The 26,123-nt window shown below is 43.4% G+C and overlaps 1 protein-coding gene across 1 annotated transcript in view; it reads left to right on the top strand.

The window, feature by feature from the left end:
* SEMA5B (semaphorin 5B) overlaps positions 1-26,123 on the top strand; it is a gene marked incomplete at its 5' end in the record, with an annotated part of 139,886 nt that overhangs the window by 104,047 nt on the left and 9,716 nt on the right. Inside the window, 9 exons of the mRNA XM_082001596.1 lie at positions 1,357-1,538; positions 4,663-4,806; positions 6,379-6,526; positions 7,900-8,125; positions 8,775-8,993; positions 10,787-10,957; positions 11,851-12,000; positions 12,909-12,953; positions 16,141-16,346. Coding sequence (XP_081857722.1) covers positions 1,357-1,538; positions 4,663-4,806; positions 6,379-6,526; positions 7,900-8,125; positions 8,775-8,993; positions 10,787-10,957; positions 11,851-12,000; positions 12,909-12,953; positions 16,141-16,346 — 1,491 coding nt within the window. The remainder of the gene's footprint in view (positions 1-1,356; positions 1,539-4,662; positions 4,807-6,378; positions 6,527-7,899; positions 8,126-8,774; positions 8,994-10,786; positions 10,958-11,850; positions 12,001-12,908; positions 12,954-16,140; positions 16,347-26,123) is intronic.

A 26,123-nucleotide genomic window follows, 5' to 3' on the forward strand; every position in this document is an offset into this window, starting at 1 on the left:
CATCCCACCACCCCCTGGGTAACACCAGTGGGGATGAGCCACTTGCAGGCAGCTGCCATCCATGCCATCCCGCCGGCGAGGCCCAGCACTTTGGGACATGGGGTGGGGAGGACGGAGGGAGCCAGCGGGGGAGAGAGCATCGCGGCACTGCGCTGTAGCAAGGGAATAGCCATAGCCCGGCAGGGCCAGCGTGCATGTCTTCTGCCTTGTGTTTCTGAAGCCAGGAGCAGAGGGGAAGGCGGCGCAGGGGCGTTCAGGGCAGCCTCCCCAGACATGGTGCTGGCAGTTGCTGGATTTTGCAGCAGTGGTGGAGTGGGCGTGAGAAGGCAGCGGTGGCCTGGGAGCCATCCCGGGAGGAGCTGGCAGCACTCGCCTCCTCAGAGTCAGCCTGGGCTGCGAGGGTCCTAGCAGCTCCCTCCCCCCGCCCTCGGCTTGGGGCTTGCCTAGCAGCACTGGTTAAAACAAGGCACAGGGAAGCAAGCTCTGACACCCTATCTCCTGGAAGGTTTTCACCAATCTTGGGCTGAAATAGTTCTGTTTCTCTTGCTTCTGCTCTGCCAGGAATGCCGTATTTTTATTTCTTCATTGCAGTGCACAGGAAGCTCAAGCCCCAGCCTGGCCAGGGCTGTACAGGCATGAAGCAAAAGGGCAGAGGAAACAGATAGCAGTGTGGTCTGGTCTATAAATCGCCTTGAGATAAATTCTTGCTCTTTAGCCCACTATGTGATCCTCAGCATTAATTCTAGTCACCACCATCTCCTTCACTTTCTATCCTTCACCCAGCTTAGCCATTTAGGCTATGGTTGTCTTTAGAAAGGGAGCCAGTTCTTACTGTGTGTTTGGACATGGCCAAATTCAGCGAGGCCCCAGGGGCCAAATTCAGCAAGGCCCCGGTCTCAGCTGGTTGCTATGGTTATGCGAATGCTAACTCGGAAGACGTTCTGCAGGAGCGGTCAGTCCCAAGCGCTGCAGAGGCAGGAGCATAAACGCGTGGGGACAGTCCACACCGGCTGTTGTTGTGTTGCTTGAAAGGCTGAAGCTGTGCAGTGTGGGACGAGGGAGCACGGTGGTTTTGTGGTATGGCAGATGGATGCTTGTGCCTGGTGTGGTGCTGGCTGGGTCGACTCGGCTGCCTGTGCGCACACGTTAGGTATGCGGGGCGGAATTTGGAGGGTAAATATTGATGTGGCATTGTCTGAAAACAACCCTCTGTTTTGAATCCTGCTTACAAGCACAGACAGCTCCCATCTAAGCTGCATCCTAATCCTGCCAGCAGCTTTGTTTGGCATTTCTATTGTGGGGCTGTCTCCAGAAATGTAAACTTGGTATTAATGACCTTTTCTCTTTTAAAATTAGGTGAAAAACCTGACAACAAATGGAAGGTTGGGGCCTTGGTCCCCATGGCAACTGTGTGAGCATTCAGATGGGGACAGCACAGGCTCCTGTATGTGTAGGTCACGTTCATGTGACAGCCCTCGTCCTCGCTGTGGGGGTCGCGGCTGCGAAGGGGCCAGGATCGAGGTCGCAAATTGCTCAAGGTACCTTTGTGATTTGTAGGAAGGGAACAAAAGTTGTCTGTCCACAGCTTAGATCCTTCCTTGTGTTTCTGTGACCATGGTGGTGTATCCCAGCCACACAGAGGTATGTGAGGTCCAGGTTGAAGTCAGTGAAAAAATAAGGAGCCCAAGAGCTCTGAGAGAGGGCCTTCAAGCCAGGGCTCTTGGAAGATAAGCACCCCAATTAGTGTACACATTAACTTCCCCTACACTGTGCCTCGGTTTCCCTCAACTGTACAGTGACCCATCAGGAGGAGGGGAGTAAGGCAGAGGTAGTTAGCCAACTGAACAACTATAAGCTAAAAAAATCCAGTAAGCTCGTAATTTTTTGGAGTTTATATTCTGAGGTAGCATTGCCAAAAACGAGCAGAGCTCCTTCAGAGCAACACTTGTAAAAGACAGGGCCTAGCTCTGAGCAAGGCTTGCTTGCCTTGTCCTGTGAGTCTGTGAACTGTCTGCAGCACGCTGGCTAGGTGAAAGCAGCAGATCATCATCTGGCAGCAAGCAGCGCTTAGGAGGCATGCCTGCCGGGGACGGTGCTTAAACAACGCAGGTAGCTCAGCTTGTGTCGAAGCACTGCCTTTCCAGGGAAGCCCAAAGCTCATGCTTGAGCGCTATGGAAGCTAAATGTCTCTCCAGTCAGGTGCCCAAACATAGCCACGGTGTCTTGTGTCCATGTTACCCCGCTACCCTCAGACTACCTCATGTCATGACTCAAGGAAACATGATGCAATAGTGTAAGCACTACTTAACCAGGGTGGGGCCAGCCAATATTTTGGTAAATGTTGGGTCAATACAGTTTTTAATCTACTTTATCTTCTTCATAATCGTTCATGTCATTAAGGACAGCTGTCTCTTGACTCCTCCCTAGAGATCAGTGCTGGTCTTGGCACCAAAAATTCAGCAATACGCATGTTTGAATTGGCATCTCTCCTTCCACTTGTGGGCTGTGCCGCCCAAAAGGCGTGCAATCATTCCTCCCCTTGTGCTGCCACCATGGGCTGAGCAGAGCCTTCCCCAGGCAGGCTTTTATGTCAGTGGCAAATGGAAAGCGTGCCAGTGGGATGGGTTTCTCAGCACTGCTCTGATGGCAAAAGAGGCAGGAACAGCATCTAAGAAGGGGATGAAAAATAGATTATTCAATCTTAAGACATAGGAAAACAGCATGGTTTGAGAAATAGAGACATCTGGTCATCCTACATCCGCCTCAGCCCTCAAATTTCCTTTAATTGACTTCATATGGTATTGAGATTTCTTTTTGCAAAGAGGGAGCAGGATGCTTAAAGATGAGTTCTGTTAGAAAGCTGGAGATCTGAAGATGGAAAGTGTCTTTATTTCTGTTAAAAATCCTGAAACACAAATAGGTGCCAAGAATTGCTGTTTTTTTTGAGGAATTTTTAATCAAAATTACTTTCCCTTTTTGCTGCAGTAACAGCAACCTTCCATTCATTTTTTTCTTTTTGTGATTTAACATATAATCTCACTTTTGGGTTAAGGAGTGGGGAGGTAGTAGGTGGATTAAAACATGGCAGAATAAGATGGAATAGTAGGATTTTTATATAAGTTAGTTTCTTGTTCTTTGACCTTGTTTGGGGTGGGAGAAGGGAAGGGAGGGAGAGGGATGAGAGAACAAGAGGAGGAGGGGAGAAATATCTAACAGGGTTCTGAAATAAAGCTGCCAAGAACAGGCAAGAGTTGATAACAAGTACAAAAACTGTGAAGGGCAATGTGGGTTTTAACTTTCATCCTCTGCCCTTATTGGTGCTATGCCAGAAAATACTTCTTGCCAGCAGTGTTATTAGTTCAGTAAATGCTTTGAAAATTAACATCTGTTTTTGAGCTTAGCTTTCAAGAACCAGAGAGCACCTGAATTGTTTTTTGACTAGACTTTTTAGAAAGGTTTTTCTTTATAAAAATCCCCCCCAAAATGAAATTTTTTTGGCTTAAGGCAGTGGAGTGTCAAGATTAGACAGTTCTGTAAGACAGAACATTGCCACTGGCTCCGTATGAAATGAAACCTGCAGCACAGAAGAGATGAGATACAGTTTCTCCTCTCCTGCTCCCAGGTTCAGTAGTGCTGCCAAATCAGGGGAAGGTGAGCTTTAATAAATGCAAGATTTTAAAGATGAAGCATTGGGTTCCGGGTAAGCACTCAATTGAGTTACCACATGGCAGCAGCGTCGCAGGAGCTGGCCGCCTGCACGTGCTCAGCCTGTCGCAGGAGCGAGGCACAGAGCAGTCGCCAACATCTCTGTTGCTGAGGTGTGAACTAAGGGGCTTTACATCACGTTTGCTTGAGGCTAAGTTACCACTGCTCAGCAGAGATGTGATCACTCATTAAACCATGAAACTCGATCCTGCCTCTGAGCTCTTAATTCCCTTCTGGTTTCCACAGATTTAAGGTCACACTACAGTGATGTCTGCAGACGACCATGAAAGCTAGAAGTAATTATTGTTATTTTTAATGAAATTTGAGATTTCCATTTAATAGGATTCAATGCTGAAGGCTCTAGGAAAACACCAAATATTACAAGGTTTGTGATAAAACCATGGGAGCTGGCAGTAGTATTGCTGCAAGAGATTTAAAGCATCAACACCTGCTGAATTAGCAGAGGGTAGGGTTTTTTACATCCTTTGGCACAACTGGCATTCATAAGCCTCAAAACCTGCACTCTGTGTGCAGAAGAGTCCAGGAGATACAACTTTGGGATCAGCCATTGGTTCAGCCATTGGTTCAGAAAAGGAGGGTTATGAGACATGGGAGAGATAATGGGGGAATAGTCAGTGAGAGTTACAGCAACCACACTGTGGCTCAGCAAATCCTAGGAGGCATTTTCAAAATCATTCAGCATTGGCTTCATTCTCTTCCTTTCCAACTCTTAGAGACTTCAATGGGAGGAAAGTTAGGCCAATGCTAAGCATGTTTGAAACTCCCTTTTCTAGATCTCTGCTGATGTAAAGTCTGGTTGAAATGAATCATCTCTTCTCCAATGAGTTCAATGATTCCCTCATCAGTGCCTTATGTGTTTTGTTGTTAAGTACGGCATGACATGGGCAGACCATTAGGTCACCCCCATACTCTGTTCTCTCTTACCTCTTTTGTTAGAAATGGTGCTTGGACACCCTGGTCTTCCTGGGCCCCGTGTAGCACCTCCTGCGGGATTGGCTTTCAGGTCCGCCAGCGATCCTGCAGCAACCCTGCTCCCCGGTACGGGGGCAGGGTCTGTGTTGGACAGAGCAGGGAAGAAAGGTAAGAGATGTCCTCAACGCCATGTGTTCACTTCTGTGTTTATAATTTTGGCAGCTGGAAGTGGTGGCTCTTACATGAATGCAGATTAAGGCTTTTTGGCTGAATGCACAAAGTGGAAGGAATTCCAGAGCCTGAGAGAGATGAGGTTGCTCACATGCATGGCCACTCTCTTTCAATGAGCCTGTGAGACTCAGAGCTGCCTCTCTTCTCAAGAGAGACCTCAGAGACTTCAGACCTGCCTCATTTCTTGAGCAGGACCTTTCAGACCTTCACAAATATTCCCATCTCCCAAACAGAGGGCTGACCTCCTCAACGAAAGGAGAAGCTGTGCCTGCTGTTAGCAGTGTAGAGTTTATAGATACAGTTGCACTGGTCTGATCCGTCCCCAAGGAGGCAGTTGAATGTGTGCAGTTTCCGTTGCCAGTTGCACCATTCCTAAATCTCTCTTAATTATGCTGATGCACCAAAAGAAGTTCAAGACAAAATATAGCTTAACTCACAGATTCAAAGTTGAGTTTTTGCAGGGCTTGACATCAGCAAAACATCTTTTTTTCCCCTCTAAACTAAACAAATTTAATGCAAAGTCATTAAAAAACAATAGTTTTTGAACCTACAGAGCCATCTGCACTATTCTGCTTCTTCAAGGCCAACCCCTCATTAAACACATGCTTCAAGGCATCCCAATTTGGTTTCCAGATTTGACATTTCATTAAAGGCCACTTCTGCTTGGCAATAGGCTGTTGCTTGTCCCTTGAGTGGTCACTTAAGACAGATCTCTCTGCATTTCTCAGAATACAAAGGGCAATTCATTTAACTTCCTTGATTCAGGACATTTTCATGTTTGGTTTGATTTGTGGCCATTGAGAATGGTCCTTTTTGGGTTTTAAGACTACATCTGAGTCAATTGCAAGCCTGTGTGATTCAATTTGAGAACAATATTGATTAAAAAGCTGAACAAAATTAAAGTTACCTTTTGAAAAGGGAACATGAAATAACATTAATTTAGGGAGCGCTTTTAGATGCATATAGCATCTAGTTCAGCTCCAGTTGCAAACTTTATTTTCTTAGGGTCCAGGCAGCAGTAGGGGCCAGTTCTCTGGCCAGGAAGCCTCTGACCAGTAAGGGCCAGGAAGAGAAGATTGTCAAGTGTTTAGCACTTGCCATTAGTAACAGACCACTGTTGTGTTGATCTCCCATTAGTCATCCCATTGAAAATATTTACCATCCACTCTCTTTATGACACATGGGCTTCAGCTTATGAGCTCTTTTGTGAATTCAGTGCACGAAAGTTTTGAGATTAGAGTACTTTCAAAGATCTGATCTTGATGGTTTACTCCAACTATCTCAGTGAGCTCAGCCTGGTTAACCACTCCCTGTTCTGTACAAAGGGTACAGTTTCTCTGCTGTCAAGAAGAATATTGCTAATCCGACTGTTGTGTCAGTCTTCTGCTGGCTTTCTGTGCCTGCGTGAATTGCACCCAAATGCAGTGTGCAGTCTTGTGTCCATCACCGTTTTGTCCCTGCGATGTGCTGACATGGATATTTTTTGATCAATGTGCTTTCTTCTTTCAGATTCTGTAATGAGAACAGTCCATGTCCATTACCAATTTTTTGGTCTTCATGGGGTCCTTGGAATAAATGTAGTGTGAATTGTGGTGGAGGGATTCATTCAAGGCAAAGGTCCTGTGAAAATGGAAATACATGTCCAGGCTGTGCTGTGGTATGTATTGTTTATTGACGTTGCATAAGGGGCACCTATTGACATCTAGCATCTGGGGACTTGGTCTTTAACTTCTCTCTCCATCTTGGTTTTATTTCTCAAGCTAAAAGAAAATGCTATCCTCAACTTTTGCTGGAGAGGATGCTGAAATGAACAGGGAAGCGGAGAGGTGGTAGATTCCCAAAATCAATGAAGTTGGGGTGTGTGTGTCAGTGTGTGTGTGTGCACGTGTGCACAAGTGAGGACAGACTGGTGTACCGTGGACTTACTTTAGGCCTCTGTAGGCTTAGATATCAAGTCCTTTTACCTGAAAGCACTATACACTATTTTTCTTCTGTCCTATTCCCAAGGATGATCCTGCTGAGTCAAGGAGGCCCTGCATGCATCAGATATGAGTCTCACTGTCATACTTGAGTAAACAACAGGTCAAACACCTAGTTAACCCATCAGTGAGGCAATGGCCTCCCATTTTCTCTCTTTATTTTCCCTTTTCTACTCTGGCAGTTGTTTCATGCGGCTCTTTTAATTAGTTTTATGGAGAGTTTTCTTTCAGTGTAAGCAGATTTGATCTGGAACCTCCCATCTGTTCACAAGCTGTTTGGCATTTACTCTAGAATCGTAAAGTCCTGAAGCATTACATTTCTTTCCCTCTGCCAGAAAAAAAATGTTTATTTATTTATTTTTAAACAAGAACGCAATGTTTGTCACTGGAATTCCTCCCACTAACGGCGAGAATTGTAAAGACCCCAAATCACCCCATCCCCATCCAACCAGAATGTTGTCTATACTCAATGGATGCTCTACACCAAGGATGGCAAATGGTTCATAGCCCTTACTAGAGAGTTCAAAAAGCCAACCAGACAAAAATAGCTGTAAAAAGAGATAATCTAAACCCATCTTAAAAATAAAACAATAAACTTTTCAAGGAATAAACCTTACTGACATTTTGTCCTCATGGGGCTCCTCTAGGCTGACCTGAGAGCAGCATCTCAGGGTCACAGCAGATAACGTGTTTGCAGCTGTTATTATTATCTATTGCCTGAATTATTCTCCTGCCTGTAATATACCAAGCTTTTGAAGCCCCACAGGACTTTGAGTCAGCAAAGAAACACAGACCTGAGGAAGACATAAAAATAGCAAACATAGCTCACCCTTGAGGTCCACCTAAAGCTATGCACTACCACTGCCTCCATAGTCAACATATTTTGTGCTGTACCCAGCACTGGCTTGTGTCTGTGAGGTCAGATAAGGTGGATGGAGGTTCTTTTAGATGCAGAGGGTACCCTCTTATTTTTTGGGGTGTAAATAAATCTCTGTCAGTTACACTGCTGCTGTTTAATAAGTAAGGACAGAGTGGGTTTCCTTCTTGGCAGGAATATAAGACCTGCAACCCAGAGAGCTGCCCAGAGGTGCGCCGAAACACACCCTGGACCCCTTGGATGCCTGTCAACATCACCCAGAATGGTGCCCGCCAGGAGCAGCGCTTCCGCTACACATGCCGTGCCCAGCTGTCTGATCCCCATGAGCTGCAGTTTGGGAGGAAGAAGACAGAGAGTCGATTCTGCCCCAATGATGGCTCAGCAGTGTGTGATACTGACTGTACGTCTTGCCAGCTCTGGGGGACCATAGGGCAAGCCTGTATTTGGTGGTGAAAGGGGGAATCCTCTCAGAACAGCAAGAACCTGATTTTGTCTGCATAAGTCTTGACATGTACAACTAATGTCACTGCAGAATGGCTGGGATGGAGAGAGCCCTGTGCCTCACAGCTGTGAGCTCTGTGCTTATGGCAGTTTATAGATTTGTTCTTGCTACTGCCAGTCTGCCCCAAAGAGAACTGGCAAGTAACGAGTGTGTAGAGAGGAAGAGAAGACCCATTCTACAGGACAGCGTGTCTTTACTATTCTTTGTCTCTAGAGGTCCCCTTGTGCACTGCCTCTGGGGTCATTCCCTTCACTACTGCTGTGATGCAAGGCAGTGTGAGGGGCACAGCCTCAACTGCCACAGTTTGCTTCCCAGAAAGGTCATTTATCAAGGTTATCAGTAGACTCAGTTGGTGTGTGTAGAGCTTTCATTTTGCATCTAGCTTAGCTGTAACCCTGTGGGACAAATCTCCTGCTAAGGGCTTTCAACAGAAACTCTTCCCCAGGGCACATAAGTCCTGATTTTATTCATGAGTGGAAGTCTTTTCTAAAAGCCCAACAACTGATTAATTTGTGATCATGTGGTGTCTTGTTTGTTTTCCTTGAAGCTCTTGTTGATGACCTCCTCAAGACTGGTAAGACCTCTGCACGGATTATCAATGGGGGCTGGTCCTTTTGGGGGGCCTGGTCTTCCTGTTCCAGGGACTGTGAGTTGGGCTTTAGGATCAGGAAGAGAACATGCACAAACCCTGAACCTAAAAATGGCGGCTTGCCCTGTGTGGGGTCAGCGATGGAGTACCAAGACTGCAATCCACACCCCTGCCCAGGTAACCATGACCATCTTCCTGCATGAAATTCAGAGGTATTCTTCCCCATCTTAATGGTAAAACTACAAAAAAAAAATCAGTATTTCCAAGCTGCTTTTTTTTTTTTTTAAATTTGGGGGATTTTTCCTTAACTTTTTTTAAGACTATTGTAATGACCCTTGTATGTGATCTTTAGTGCTATGACTTATGTTTCACCTAGGCTCAAGGGTAACACAGCCAAATCCTCTAGAGGAAGTAGTATTGTGGCTTGTCTAGCAATTTTTTACTTCAAGAAGGTTTGGTGCTTCATCCAGTGGAGGGCATCACAATGCATCTGCACCTTAATGAGGAGACAGGCTTAATAAATGTGGCTTAATATTGTGTAGAGATGCTTGATGTGGTGGTTCTTCTTGTGAACACTTGTTTCTTCCCCCTCTCCTGCTTACGTATTGTTCTTGCGATGGGCATCTACTCTTGACATCAGTTACCATTTCCTGCACAGCCAGCAGGGAGTATTCTTGCCTGGTTTCCTGGTTTTCGAGTTTGTCCTCATGTTTATGTTGCACTCCTGGTCCAGAATAGTAATAATAGACCATTGACTACTGTATTCTCTCTCACTTATCTTTCTCTTTGCTCTGTAATAACTATCTAAACTAAATTTAAGTGATCTTACACAAATTACCTGCCTCTCTGCAGTTCTAGCAATTATCTACCTTTGACAATATCGTTTGTGACCTACACTTGAAAATGCTATATCATAATAGTATTATGATGATTCTAAAATTCAATACAAAGATAAAATTCCAATGCAGATAGGAAAATATGATCAGAATGTGCAGTAAGAGCATAGCAGGAGTGTCAAATATTGCACTCTATGGCCTATAAAAAGAAAATAACTCCAGCTCTATAAAGGCAGCTATTAGTACTATTTTGGAAGCTCTCAGTGGCTTTTCACTAATGTCTGTGCCCTTCTTCTGTGCTGTTTTCTGCCCTTGGACACTATGATGTTTTACAATCTGTTCTGAGTGCATGATTACTATTTCTCTGTGTCTCCCTCCTTCCCTGCCTCACTCAATGTGTATACACAAATCCTGGGTTTATCTTGCACTAAGTCATCAGGTTATTATCTTCTGAAATAATGGCATGTGGACCTGCAAATCAGGCAGTCTAGTAGCCTGACAAGGGGGGGTGGGAATCAGGGAACTTAAGTCACTCCCTAGTTTTACTATTAACCTGTAATGAGGTTGTGCTCAGATAAAGCCTCTGAGTTTCTGTTTCCTGAAGGTTGGAACTAGAGGACTCAGGGCCCCCACAGAAAGGTGTCATATAAGCTCCACTTAGGTTGTACAGCACTTTTTTCCCAAGTAAATCTGCTGTTGCTACAGATGAAGCATCAGGAGATAATATAATAATAATGAAAATGCTGTTTCATAAAAAAGGAACAGAACAGAACAGAACAGAATAGAATAGAATAGAATAGAATAGAATAGAATAGAATAGAATAGAATAGAATAGAATAGAATAGAATATTTCAGTGACTACCCTAAAGAATAGTTTCTATTTTGGCACTTCATGATGCAGTCTTTTTGTGCGTAGACTTCATTCTGCATCTGCGGAGTGCAGAACACTTGTACCCTCTTTTGATATGAAGTTCTTGTTGTTAGGCCAAACTGTCCTGGGGTGCAAGAAACTGCTAGCTAGTCTGGGCAGGCTGGATCTGGAAGGTGAGATACTGGGGCTTTCCAGCTTTGTCACAGTGAGAGGAGTAACCAACAGTATCTACCTCTCTCTCCTTGCTTTTTAATGTCCTTCAGTGAAAGGCTCGTGGTCTTGCTGGACTCCTTGGTCTCATTGCTCAGCAACCTGTGGAGGAGGACACTATCAGCGCACGCGGACTTGCACCAATCCAGCTCCGTCTAGTGGAGAGGATATTTGCATTGGTCTGCACACTGAGGAGGCCCTTTGCAACACACACCCATGTGAAGGTAGCCAGTTCTTGTCCCTGCTCCACCTCACTCAGGTGGTGATGGGAGCAAGGCACATCTGCAAAATGTTTAAAAAATAAATCACAAACACCATCAGTTAGAAGCTTTTCTGTCCATTCAGGAAATTCCGTTGAGCCAGGGAAAAAGAAGACATCCTTTCAACTGCAATGTATCACCTTTCTCTTTACTGGTTCACTAGCCCATGCTCTGGCATTCTGGTGCTGGACAGGCAAAATGTTTTTAACAGCTGATCCATTTAAAGTAATTGAAAAAGCAGGAGCTTGGTTCTTCAATGTGGAAGCTTACAAGACAAACAAAAGGAGTCATGAAGCATCAATCTGTACAGTTGCTGAAGCGACAGTCCTTCCTTTTTCTTGCACAGACAGGCAGATGAGCATGTGCTACAACTCAACGGACAAGGGTTTAGATCTGTACTGGTTTTGAACTGCCTTTGTGTATTTCTGATCCAGTGCAGGCTGACTCCTGTACTTAGGAACGTCAGCAAAACCCTAACTGCTGTAACTTGTGCTGGTTGCTTGGGGTATCCCTAGGAGGCCACCTTAAAACTTGGAGGTCCTGGTGCAACATTGCCCCATCCAGCTCCTTGTACATCTTTAACCTAAGAGCTGATATAGGAGCTTTTAACACAAGTCTGTGTTGCACAGTGCTCCACCAAGAGTTTGTTCAGTCCATATTAAGAAAACTACAACCTGACAAGTAGGGTATGATGCTTGCATCATTATTTGTATTCAGAAAATTAAATCCACTTAAAGGCCCCTGGATTAGATGTGTAAGAGGGGCCCAGGCCAGGATCTAGACATCCTTTGGTATCTACAAGGGATCCTTTTCCTTCTTGGTGACGTTGTCTGTGTTTTCCTGATCTTGGATTTCAGGTGGCTGGTCAGAGTGGTCAGAGTGGAGCCTGTGTAATGAAGAGGGCATCCAATACCGCAGCCGTTATTGCGAGGTACACAGCCCAGACTCTTCTCAGTGCGTCGGAAACAGCACACAGTACCAAGATTGCCTGTATAATGAAATTCCTGGTATGTACAGTGTCATGGAAGAGAGAGAGGGTGGGACAATTCAGGACAGGAGCTTGTGCCCTGACTGTCAAGCTAGGCTGAGATTTTATCTACTATAAATTGACTTTGGATGCTTCTAGAAAAACAAGCAAACAAACATGTTATAAACTCCCCTGTGGCAGGCACAGGGTAACTGGCATTCCTTTAAAGGCAGCGTGGCTTTTTTTAAAAAACAGAATTGCCTAGATCTGTAATAAATAACTAGTATTTCTTCACCTGGATTGAAGCTTTTAACATTGCATAGTTCATCTCAGGCTGGGTTATAAAAATTATCTCTGTCCTCAAATGGATATGGGCAACAGAAGGTCCTTGACTTCAGGTATCCAAAGAAGCATCCCAAAGGAGCAAAGAAGTAAGGTGAGGGAGATGGAGAAAAATGGTGTGTGAAGTGGGGAGATTAACTAAGGGTCTAACAGAGTGACACCGTTGATGGACAGATGGTCATCAACAACTTCCACCTTGTCTTTTGTGGAAATCGAATCATTCAGGCAAATATTTGATATGGGTCTAGACTGAATAACACCTTTCCACATGTTCTTTTCTGGATTACAGTGCCCTGACTTTAAAATCTGAGATCTCTAGGCAACGGTACTCCTCTTTTTCATGGTTTTCTCAGCTATCTTCTTTCCCCTAAATCGAAGAAACTAAACAGTGATCAGGTAACGGTACTGGAATTGTCAGGTCTTTGGAGAGGTTTTGTTGCATGTGTTTCACACCCTTGAGCTTATCATTCAATTTAGAAAGACTCTCAGCTTGCTGCAGAACACGTGAGCAGCTTCTCGTGTCTGGAGCACAGGGGGTTTAATTATTTAAAGAAGTAAAGTGATGGCAAAATGACAACTTTCTCCAATGTTCTTCTCTTTGTTTAGTGATCCTGCCAGCCTCCAGCATTGATGAGAGCACGAACTGTGGAGGTAGGGTACCACTAACTATATATCTTATTTTTATCTTAACCTGGCTTCTTTTCTCCCTGTGCAGTATCAACCAAACCATTAATCTATACAGCTCATATCCCACTGATAGCCTTAATTCCACTGGAGTCTTGCTGTCTGAGTCAGACAGGAGGAATGTATCGCATGTCCACTTGTCAGTTCCAAGACTTTTATTTATTTCAGGGTTTGGGCTGGCCACTGAGGGTCATTAATTACTACATTGCTTGTCTCTCTCTACCCACAGGGTAAGTGGTTCAGGAGAAAGGAAGACATATTCCTCATTCCACCACTGTAAGCTTCCAGCTGTTTGGAGGCAGGTGTTTTTAAATAACCTGTAAAGATTTCAGTGAACAGGGTCTCTTAGACACATCTTTTGCTGATATAGGACAAGATTAGAGTTTATGCTTGTCCTCCAAGCGCTTACTTTCATTCAAGTCCTCACCTCTCACAGAAGTTGTGTCTCCTTTCTGCATGTAACTTGGAAAGATCCAGTCATTAGTGTCACTTTTCCACTGCCCTAGGAGCCCCTATTATAAAAATGCAGACTGAAAAAAATGGCAGGTTCCTTCGACATTTTAAAATGCTAGTTTCACACTAACAACCGTGTCAATTCCTGCTTGTGTCACATCCCTGCTTTCCTGAAATCTAGATGATCTGCAGGCTGCCAAAATCTCTTCTCCCTGTGGGGATCATGACAAAAAAGGCCTGCTACCTGTGGCATGGAAATGTGGCCTCTCAGTTTGTGACTGTGGGGCAATCAATGGAATTTCAGCACCTGCAATGTAACAGTTGGCTTTCTGCGTCACTTCTGCTCCCTCAGAGGGTGCAACGTATCTGCTTCAGTTCCAGGACTCCTTCCTATGGCTTGCACTCTGCTGTTGTGCACTGTATCCGCATTTCCTTCTTCTACCACCACCATTGTATCTGCTGTTGCAATCTACATTTTACCATAGCTAATATTATTTATTACTTAGTGTTCTACAACATTTGGCAAAGAAGCCAATCAATAGAAATTTTGTTGATGCATCTCAGAAAATCTATATTTTCAAAGTGATGAACCTGAAAGCTTTCCCCCTGGGGACTCACATGCTGCTAACAAAATAGTTTGTTTTTTCCCTAAAGTATGGCTAAAGGTCACCTGAAAAATCAGATGGGTCTTTCAAAGGTGAGAGGGAAATGTGAGAGCTTTATGTTTTAGAAAAAATTTCCTACTGTAGTGAATTGGTAAATGTAGCAGTGAAATGAAACATTCACCACAATATAAACAAAGCTGGACAGGAGGAGAATGTGACAGGGTGTCATGTGGCTTCACTGAGCACGGTGGCATATTCTGTATTTTAGCTCTCATGAGTGACGTAAAGCAGGCAGAGGTTTTTAGAAAGGAAATGTCTTGTTGAAAAAGTCTTGTAACATTTAGTAGGAAATTATCATCTTTCTGCTGGTTTTTTGGACCATCATCCAAAACACAATAGAAAGTGGTAATCTTGCAATAGAATTTTATAGTGTGGTTTAAAAAATAAATGTAGCTCGTCAGTCTAATAAAATCTGGATGTTCCTTACTGTAATTATGGTTGAAGTGCATTACTTTGCTGTAGAACTCTATTGGTTTTGTTCTTTTTAAACTCAGGAGGATATTTTTTAACTAAAGATTAGAGGAGAGCAGTAGACTAATGGGCAGAATTCTCTATTTGAAAAGCATATCAGTTAAAATGTAAGATGGCACCAAAAAAATGCACACCGTGATCAGACTAAGAATGAACCTCATTTAAAGCCACTCTCTGAGTAGTCCCTTCCATTTCTCTGCACACAGTCAAGCCGACACAGCAGTCTGTCTAAATGAATTGACTTTTTAAGTATTACGGGAATTTTGCTGCTGCAGTCGCCACCGAGCAGATGTGGCCATCCCTTGGGACAGCTGCCCTGGGGGAAGCAGTCAGGGGTCCCCCCCAGGCACTAGGGCCCCTGTTAATCCTCTTTGAAAGATGAGAGAGCGAAGGAAGAGGAAAGGCAGTAGCACTCGGAGTCATCATCACTGGTTCTTTCTCTGTAGTTCCCCCCCTGCACATGGCAAAAGACAACAGGGTCATGAAGTTTTGCCACCCAAGATTGCTTCTGGTTGCTTCGTTAACTTGGTGGCTGTAAAAGTCGCTACTGTTTGTTCTGTTGTCAGTGGAAATCTGTTGGTGGTTGGTTTTACCATGGGGTTTGAGACTCTCTGAGGTGCAGGAGGAATGAGGAGTACTGTTTGACTTTGTCTTCCCCCCACCAGCCGGAGTTGCGAATTAGGTACCTCCCAGTGCGTGGGATGCACAACTACAGCTCCTTCCAGAGGTCAGAGCTGTGCTTGGAGGGTGCTGCTGCAACCCCACGTGGAGAGATCTCTGTAGGAGGCTTTTATAGTCCAAGAGCTTTTCAGTTTGAAATGTTTGCACTGTAGCTACCCAGCTGGCACCGGCCTGCAACTAGCTTCCTACCTTTGCAGTTTGTGGAGAAAGCCAACAAAGAAGTGTTTTTCAAGCAGTTCCCCCCTTTCCTTTGTCCACCTTATCTTTCCCATTCCCCTGAGGACCCCTATTTCACTGTTAGTGGTACAAATACATCTCAGAGGTAATGCAGACATGGCCAAGGCAATGCCACCCAATGAATAAGCAAGAATTCTGAGCACACTTGGATTACACGGGGGAGGAATGTGTATCTCCCCCACCCCACACAGAGTCCCATAGGCTTTTTGGGCAGCCGACAAAAAGGGCTTTCCCCTCCCATCTTTCCCCTTCAGAGAAGCACTGAGAATTTTTATCCCCTTATTTCCATGACTTGCACATGCTTTGGAATCCATTAATGTGCATTGTTTGTATGGCTCATTTCTTTAGCTGTCAGCTTAACACAATGTTTAGTTTCAATATCAATAGAGGGGAGAGAGGAGAGAAAGGAAGGGAGCTTTGAGAAAACAATGCGTGAACCTGTTAAACTGCACAAGGCAGAGCTGCACTGGGGAGACCGATTTGCAGGGAGATTATGTCAGTTTGTGTTAGAACGTAAGACTCTGGCTTCAACAGCTTATTAATGTTGATCCCAAGATGTCATAGCTCTGATTTGCACCTGTGGTTTTGTCAGGAGAGGGAAAAAGGCTGTTCTTTAAAAATAGCATCTTTTGTAATTTCTCTTGCAGGTTTTAGTCTCATCCATCTGATTGCCACTGGGGTCTCCTGTTTCTTCGGCTCTAGCCTCTTAACGTTTGTGATTTACGTGTACTGCCAGCGCTGTCAGAGGCAGTCCCAGGAGTCGACCGTTATCCATCCAACCACTCCCAACCATCTCCATTACAAGGGCAACACAACTCCCAAGAATGAGAAATACACCCCTATGGAGTTCAAGGTAGGGTACTTGATGAGAAATATCACAAGCAGCTTGATACTACCTGAACAAATTCTGTATTTATGTCACGGTTGGAATTGAGTAGGTTTGTGTTTCCATGCCCAGCTGTTGGCATTACACTTGGGGTTGAAGGGGCATTTAGACATCCTGTCAAAAGGGTTAAAAAGTCCCATTACTACAATGGGATTTTGTTCTGTTTCACAGTCCTGATGAATGCCAGTCTGGCAAGTACATACTGAGATACTCCAGCCCATTCTGACTGTTGTATGTATACAAATTGTCCTCTAAGAAATCAGTAAGAGCTCAGTTCAGTGCATTGTTAGTGTGTGGTAAGAGGAAACGGAGGGGAGGAAGAATAAAAATGGAAACTTCATTAGACAAGTAGCTGGGAAAATGCTTAGGAATAGGATGAGATTCTGGAAATACTTTGGGAACTGCCAAATTGTAGAGAATGAGAAAGCGGAGAGGTTTCTGCCCCCTCTAACACTACTGGATGGAACTTAGCCCAAGCAGCCATGCAGAATTCAATGACAGCAGCAGAACTGGGAGATGAAGCCTTATAAGACGACAAGTGTTGAAGTGGCATACTGTGTTGGCATGTCTGCTTGCTAAAGAGAACACCACCCATTATCTGAGCAGATAGGACTAAGGATGCAAGAGACAATACGCTGAGACAGTAGAGCATCGTTGTATTTGAGCATCACTCTCCAGGTGAAGTGTGGGATCAGAAAAGTGAGCAGTGGGATCGCTGGAGGGGCTTCATGTCACCGCGGGAGGAACAGCCTGCCTAAGGTCACTTGAACAGTGTGGAGCATAATTTGGGACATGAACACAAAACAGAAGGAAACCCTACAGCTGCCTGTCCCTTTGTATAGCTATGTGCTGTTGACATTTTGATTGTCTGTTCCTGCTCCTCTGTCCTGGCTTCTAATTGAGACCCAACAATAAGATCAACAGTGGGACTGTTGCCATAGTCTAAACTCCCTGGGTGTTGGGGACTGTTTCTACGTAGGGATTTTATAATGCTGGGCACAGGACGACTCCTGATACATGGCCATGATTTGCAATGTCAATACATATCAGAACTAAAAGCTTGCATCAAATAATCTGAAAAGAGTCAATGTTGTTTTGGTGTTTTAAAGGAAAACAGTTTAAGCTAGAAAATAACAGACCAGTTTGGCAATAAGCATGTGCTGAATTCCTTGTGTTGGGCATTGCAGCCCTCAGAGGATTCCACTGCCTATAAATGCAGTCTCAAAAATACACTTCCTAGCAGCATAAGGCCACAGTTGCATACAGTTTAATAAGGGTGCAGCATCATAATGCGAGTCAGCATGGATTTGTGGAAAGTAAATCATGTCAAGCAAATTGGATTCCTTTTTTAAATTAAATAAATATTGATCTAGATAGGAGGGAAGCAACAGACATATTGGGATTTTCAGAGGCTTTTAACAAAGTTTCACAGGATGTATTATTCTACACACTCTGCATATACAGGTTAGGTAATAAATTATTAAGACAGGTAAAGAACTGGGGCCTGATCCTGGAAGCTTCAAACTACGAGAGTAATCCTTTCAGTTATGTAAGTAGTTGTGGCAAAATCAATAGGAAGACCCAGATGAGAAAGGCTTGCAGGAATAAAGATATGGGCAAGAGTATCCCCGTGTTTCCTACATAGCAAACAATGAAGAAAAGAGACAAATTTAGTTTTGTGGCCAAAAGCAGGTAGTTGCAGGGTTGGCTTTGTGTTAGTGTTTTCTTCATGTTTTATTTTGTGCTGCCATATGTTATCAGATGATCAGGGCAACCCTCGGTATCAGCACAGGCTGGGGGATGAAGGGATGGAGAGCAGCCCCATGGAGAAGCACTTGGGGGTCCTGGTGGCTGAAGACCTGGACATGAGGCAGCAATGTGCACTCCACAGCCCAGAAGGCCAGCTGTATCCTGGACTGTACCCAAAACAGCGTGGCCAGCAGGTTGAGGGAAGGGATTCTGCCCCTCTGCTCCGCTCTGGTGAGACCCCACCTGCAGTGCTGCGTCCAGCTCTGGAGCCCTCAGCACAGGAGAGACATGGACCCATTGGAGAGGGTCCAGAGGAGGCCACAACAATGATCAGAGGGCTGGAACAGCTCTGCTGTGAGGACAGGCTGAGAAAGTTGGGATTGTTCAGCCTGGGGAAGAGAAGGCTCCGGGGCGACCTTATTGCAGCCTGACAGTATTTAAAGAGGGCTTATAAGAAAGATGGGGACAGACTTTTTATCAGAGCCTGTAGCAACAGGACAAGGGGTAATGGTTTTAAACTAAAAGAGGGGAGATTTCACCTCGATCTAAGGAAGAAATTTTTCCCAGTGAGGGTGGTGAAACCCTGGCCCAGGTTGCCCAGAGAGGTGGTAGACGCCCCATCCCTGGAAACACCCCAGGTCAGCTTGGACGAGGCTCTGAGCAACCTGCTCTAGTTGAAGATGTCCCTGCTCACTGCAGGGTGTTTGGACTAGATGGCCTTTAACGGTCCCTTCCCACCCAAAGATTCTATGATTCTGTGATGCTAAAATAGGCAGAATGGTTAAAATTTACAAGGCTGGAGTTGTTTGCAGAACAATCATCTTGATCAATTGGGTAAATGGATTATGAAATGCAATATGTCTATGATGAGTGGTGCAGTGGAGTAGAAGGAATAACAAAGCTAAGCAAAGTTTAAAATAGCAGCAGATTAGTTAATGTAGTATCAGGAGAGAGTTGACCTCTTTGATAGATCCACTTCTGAATACTTGATCTAGTGTGTAGTAACGGTGAGCAGCTGCTAGAGTCTTCTTTCGAGGGACATAAAGAACCTAGGCATTAGATCAAGTTTTGAAAAGTCTAGTTTATATAAAGGAAGGCATTAGCTAACTGGGACTGTATGAGTTAGGCTGGGGGGAGAAGAGCCTTGGACACAAGGAGAGATAGACCAGATGGGGGTTATTTATAGAATGCTAGGAAGTGAAAGAGTTCAAGTGCATAAATCTGCAGTCATTGGACAGACCAAAACTAAATGTTTAGGAGCAAGGGGCTACTTGCTGAGAAGAACTCGAAGTCATACACTTTCAGAGTGGTAAATGAGAGAGAGATTGACACAAAGGGTAAAATTTGTTTATCGAGTGAAGCCCCGTTTCTCTATTCCTGTTGAATATTTCCTTATGTTCATCTTCTCTATTGGCCCTCCTTTCTTAAACTCTTCCCTGAAAATGTCACATTTAATACTACAAATTTGCCACTCCTCAGGGTTCTCTTGAAGCATATATCGTTAGTGCAGTAAGAGGAAGGCTCTGTGTGCTCTGTGCTGTGTAATTACTTACAGAACTTGTTATTAGCCAGCTTTATATTTAGGAAAAACTGGCAGATTTTTCTAAGGGTCAGAAGAAAGTTTTTCATGCCTTCAAGGAGCATGTGTGGTTTTATTGTGATGCTACACAATCAACATTCAAATGATAAAGGAGCTAAAGTTCACCTTCTGGAAAATGAGGGTTGGACTGAGCTTGGATATGGGCCCATCTGAATTTAAAATGTGTTGGTATGAAAGAAAGTGAAAACACCTGAAATTCCAGATTCTAAACCCAAGTAAGTTTCTATTCAGCAGATACCAAGAAAACTGCCCCTAACATTTTTAGGTAATGAAAGCAAAAGAATCATTGTAGGTTTGTGTGTGTGTGTGAAAGAGTTAATAAATCCATGATTAAGGAAATACATGCTGTATAGACTAATTTTCAGTAACAGAAAATGGTAATACACAGTGACATGATGGTAGCAGAAGGCTGAGCATATGCACAAGTCTATTATTTTCCATTCTTTGATAATAATAAGCCTTCTGCAACCATCTTTAGTTTGTTTTCATCTTGAAATATCTCTTCTCTCCAACCAGCAGGTGAACACAGTAGAAAGTTTGGCAGTGTTACATTCAAATGTACAGCATTGAATGCAAACTCATAAATCAAGGTGAATTTTATATGAAGGCAGATTTTATGAAGGAAGAGCTAGCTGATATGAGCCGCCTTGTTGGACATTTCAGCACAGCAATGCAGTAACGCAGATCAGATGTAAATATCATACATAATGGTGACCTATTGATCATTTAGCTGATGCTAACTTACCTAGGCAGTGTTTTGCAGAAGCATGTTTTATTTTTGCTGGCTTCTTTTTCCTTCCTGTTTTGCTTTCTCAAGAATGCTGTGAGGTTTATTATTAGTGATTTTAGCCATGATGTCTTAAAAGATTTCATGCATATGCATTTACCAGCAGCACATTGATTTTGATTTGTTATTCACAGATCATAGGGGAGAGACCTTTTGTGTCACCTAATAAGCAGTTCATGTTTCAATAATTGGTTAAAGTTCATACAGCACTCTGACAATATTGAAGACTGTGCAGAACAAGAGCATAATGAAATAAAAATTATCTGCTCTTCACATTTTGGCATGATAGGTTACAGAACCACCTACAACCTTCCCAGTACTGCCATGCCAATTAGTTAATAACTGGCTATCAAAGCAGAGAGGACATCCTCTTTTTTAACATCTTGCTTCAGCTACTCAGTGGCTTACGTGAGTTACTTATTAGAGTCATGCTGAAGGAAAACCGGATGATCCTGCAGCAGAAGTGGGAGGAGATAGGGTCAAGGTTGAGCCCTTGTGAATTAAGAGCCACATGTGGAGAAAGGGTTTGGACTGAACTTCTTCCTATTGCTAAATCCTTTGCCAATAAAAAGAGCCAACACTTTATTCTACATGGGATTTGGACGGACAAAGGCATCTGCACATTGGTCCAAATCCAAAATCCAATGGCCTTTGGATCAGGCCAGATGGGATTAGTGAGAAATGTAAGTTTGCAGGATGGTTACGATGATGATTCTGCAGATTTTCTGCTCAATTGTGCTGGACAGACTTCCCTCTGTCCTTCCTTCCTTAAACACAACTTTAGTCATGAGTCACGCAGTCAAATTCTTTCTGTACTGATGCTTCAAATAAGCTAAGGAAACACCTGAGCATTGCATCTGCTCTGGGCATCGCCACTGCTCTTGTAGAAGCTAAGGGCCAAACACTGAAGTTGTGCTCAAGCAAAACACTCATTTATGTGAATGAGCAAATTTATTGTGGGGGAAGATGAGGGGACAACTGAGTGAGATTGCAGGATATGGCAATGAAAGAAGAGAGAAACTAAAAATTGTATGTATCACTTGATACCTGAAGCTTCTAGGAGGACATCAGCACAATTAACACACATTAACTTCAGTAGAGCTGTGAGTCCTGTACTTTTACTGTCCTGTCCAAATTACAAAAAATGCATAATTCTAAAAAATTAATTAAATAAATATAATTAAAATAAAATTAAAATAAAAAATAAAGTCCTGTCCAAAATTTTACAGCAAATATAAATGCAGCTACCATAAAATGGGGAGAATATTCAGTAGATTACTTGGGACTCTGTATAAATTAGAAATTACAATTAATATTTTTCAATAAAGTGAGAACAATGCTGTTGAGAATCAAATAACAGTGCAGAGCAGACATCCCCTACAAAAGACTCTGCACACTGTGATACACAGTTCATTACTAATCCCAAATAATTCATGGCAATAAAATACCAATGTGGAGGGTTATGAAACAGAAACCAATTCTGTCTTTGGAAGAAGAATCCTTCTGAATAAAACAACAGGCTGGGTGTTTGGTGTGGCTTTCAACATTGCAAAAAGAAATAAAGCTCAAGGTATAGGAAAGTGGAACCCTATATGGATTTTAAATGTCTTTCTCTTGGTGATGGTCATTTTCATTGCTGCTGAAAATCATGCCTTTTCTAGAGCAGAGAGACAGTCAGTGGTTCAAGTTTAAATGAGCTTTAACTACTGTCAAGTGCCCTAGAGGAATGTTTGTCTAAGTCAGCCTTGGTCTCTGAGGATGTTTATTTCTCTCTGCCATGGAAAACTTAGGGCTTCAGTGTCCTATCACTTAATTTGATATGTTGCTACTTCAACTAAAATTGGCTAACCCATTTATTTGTAGTGGTCACAGCACATAGGTTGATAGTACTGGGATATAAGCTTTTTTCTTTTCCCCATGACCCTTTCACTGTGCATCATTCAAGCCCCAGGACGTGGCTCTGAACTTCAGATACAAGCCAGCAGTTGATGATACACAATGTCGTCAATAAGTTATCAACCGTATAAAGTATTTGCTTTAGCTGCATGGTGGTTTAGAGAGAGATTTAGCTGATGTAATCAGCTGGAAAAAAGAAATACATTATTTTTTTATATATATATATATATAAAATATATCGTAAATCAAATTGAAACAAATTTCGTTCCCAGTGAATTTCATGTTTAACAAAGACTATTTCCCCTGAACAAAGTGGCATTTAAGAACATTAAGTGCTTGAATGGTAGAGTACATATTTTTAGTACTTACCATGAGTATAGTATTATTTGAAAAAGAATAGTAGGGGCAGGGGGTTGTATTGGCAAAGGAGCATTGTGCCCTTTCTTGTATGATCCTGCAGTTGCAAATATCACTTCAGGGGACTCTCAATTTACATAATGCCTGCTAGGAAGGGAAAGTAAGAGAGCTTACTGATGGGGAAAAAAGGATTAAGTGGTGCATCTCAGTCAAAATCTGTTAGTGTCTTTTCTCCCCTTTATATCATTGGGTCGAGTCAAATTGAGCAGTCAAGCATGCCTGGAGGTGTGGCTGTCCTCCGATGATTGTGCCTGTAGAGTGATGTGCATCTCTTGGAGGTGTCCTCACCCCATGGCAGCGGGTTGCTGTGTGCAAGTCACAGGTATCTCCCTCTCATAGATACATTATTTAAGAGTCGGGGAAACTGCCAATTCAGATCTGAATGTTGCCTTGGTCCTGCTCCCTCTGGGATGCTAAGCAGCTGCTGACAACCGTCCCCCAATGGGAATTGGTCCCCGCTCCATCTGCTTTTCATACAAATCCTTCATCACTTTGCAGGGCTGTTGCTGGTCACTGTGGGGTGGGAATCCACATTGTTCCTCCTCCCTCACCGTTTTGAGAGAGTCCAAAATGGGGCAACTTTGGGATGACTTTTTGTTTTCCTATTTAAGCCATATTGAGAAGTGTCACTTAAAGTGACAGTGGGGGTAGAAGCTTCATATTCATCCTGCCATGTTTTTCTCGATTGACTGAGCCTTCCCTCCTCTTCCTTGTATGACCAGGCATATCTCCTCTACACCCAGGTCAGGGATATGGTCCACGCTCTGCCTTCTTACAGGCTAGACTAGTCGTCATGGATGCTCACACTAGCCTTTCTTTGGGGTTGTATTACTGTAGCTGTGATAATCTGTGGATGCAGGCAAGACAGGTCTGTAGTCAGACAAGTGTTGTTTTGTTTTTAATTAGTTAAATAAGTATAGCTGGAAAAAGCTGGCAGATTTTTGAACATGTGAGCTGCTATTTCAGACCTGGAGACAGACAGATGTGTTCAAAAGTTTATCTGATTTTTCCAGCGACACTAATTGATCTAATAGTTGATACTAGCTTTTTCTTGCAACTTTTGCCTTTCCTAATTTCTCTGAGGTTGACATGTATCTGCCCCCACCCACCCACCTGTGCTGAAAGAAGGAGAATTAAACGAAGAACTGCAGGAATGGAAATAACAAAATCGCACTGCACTGACTGTTGTGTGTTTACCTGACTTCCCTCTACTGGTCAGAAGAGGAATATTTCAAATATACCCTAGCCTCATTTGCTACAAGTTACTGGTTCTCCCTTGGCCCAGGTGCCTGAGGTGGTTCTTCCCTCCTTGTCTCCTCAGAGCTCTGGCTGGCAGTGTTATGCGCATTAACCAAACTGGGAAATCCTCGGCACAGCCAAGATGTGCAGGAGAAATTAATTATTTGTTTGCAGAAGAGTTTAAAGGGGGCCATGAAAGAGGCAGGGAGCTAAAGGGAGAGGATAATATTAGACAAATAATAAATACCAGAAAACATACAGCCTTTGTGGTACACGTGGAGGGGAGCTACCTCACTATTCTTCTGGAATAGCTCCACTAGCGAATAATCTATTTTTAAGTAGAATTATAAAGAAATAGAGCTGCATGCATACAAAGTAAAGATAGCTGTGTCAGTATTCAGAACTAGAACTCAACATCCAGAATGTGTTTGGCAGCTGTAAGAGAGGACAGCTGAAATACCTGAGCTGGTTTTTGCTGAACTATGACCGCCTTGTCCTAAAGAGTGGTTGAGATCTCAGGGCTGCTCAGGATGCGCTGGCTGCTGCCATGGCAGAGGCTGCAGCAACACTACCTCCATTGCCACCTTTCTCCGGCACGTCATTTTTATATGTGCAGTAGGTTTGGCATAGGGTAAGCAGGAATAGCTCTGCCTGCATTCCCCTGTAGCTGGGGGAATCCTCATTAAGTCAGCTCTAACATCATCCTGAGATGTGTCCACAAAGAATGTGAATAAAGGAAAAAACTGCAAATCTACAAATGGAGGAATCTAGATGGACCGTATCCCAGACTCTGTGAGAACCAGCTAATGAACAACTCTAGTTACCTTTATAAATATCATGGATCTCGGGCAAACCCCCAGTGCCATGAAATGCAAAGTTAGTATAAAAGCGTTTGTAAGAGAGCAGGCCAATTTCCTCCCAGCTAATTGAGTCACTGTTAAGCTACCAAAGACCAATTCACTGCAAGTCTGTGTGGGAAACAGTTGGATTTGGGGATAAGACAAAATATCTGTAAGCATACGGGCCCACAACTGATAGAGTACGTCTGGACCTTCCCTGTTCAACAAGGCATATCAACGGGGTGTTAAATCCCACTTGGTGTTTAGAATTTGGCAGAGTCAGGACCATACTAGAGAGTGAAACCAGGAGAAACAAATGGGATTGACTTGACTATACTTTCAGTTACAGCGATGGAAATTCATTGAAACAAATCTGTGTCCGTGTTAATATGCAGGCAAATCTGAATTAATATTTGAGAGGCAACATATGACGTACCCTGATGAAATGAAAGGTGATTGAGTTGAACTTTCATCTGAGCAGGAAGAAACCAAACACAATCACTTTTTGCAGAATTTCAGCATTAGAGAACGAAGGGAAAGCACGAGACTGAGCTGCCTAAAGGCAGATACTCAGCTGGTTAAAAGTGTAGCTTCATGTGTCCATACACCTGAAGAAAAGAGGATGGTGTTGTTATCTTAAATAATCTTGTGATGTGTAAATAGAAATTGTCTTGAACAGGAATGCTGTTCCTCTTCCAATGTAGAGATTGAAACCCGGCTAATGGAGTGTGAACATCGGGCAATTGTTAATGGGAACATACAGGGCTTTGGGGAGGAGCTGTTTGGGGCACTGCAAGCAGTAATGCAAGGTTTGGCTTCATTTAAGATCTTCATTAACGAGCTTGGAGGGGGTGCAGTCAGTGTGTTAATTAAGCTAGCAGAAGATATTAAATTGGGAGGTGTGTCAAAAAAACAGCCACTGGTATAGAAATAATGGAAAATGACCTGCGGAGGTTATAAATATAAAGAGGAAATAACGAAGTGAGGTGCAACATGGGGAGAAAATAAAGCAATCTTGAGGAGAATAATCAAAAAGCAGTTATTTAAAGGGTTGGAGATATCTGGAAAGCAATAAGACTATAGGAGACTGAATGGAGTTAGCAGATGGCAAATGAGGCCAAGTTTTTACTTTTATTTCTATTTTTACTACTTTTTTTTTTTCACCACTGCAGTTACACCTTTGCAATTCTCAGTCTAAATGTAGCGCTGTGGGCTGG

The sequence above is a fragment of the Phaethon aethereus genome (assembly GCF_964289735.1).
Source record: "Phaethon aethereus genome assembly, chromosome: 6".
In the NCBI taxonomy this organism is placed as follows: domain Eukaryota; kingdom Metazoa; phylum Chordata; class Aves; order Phaethontiformes; family Phaethontidae; genus Phaethon; species Phaethon aethereus.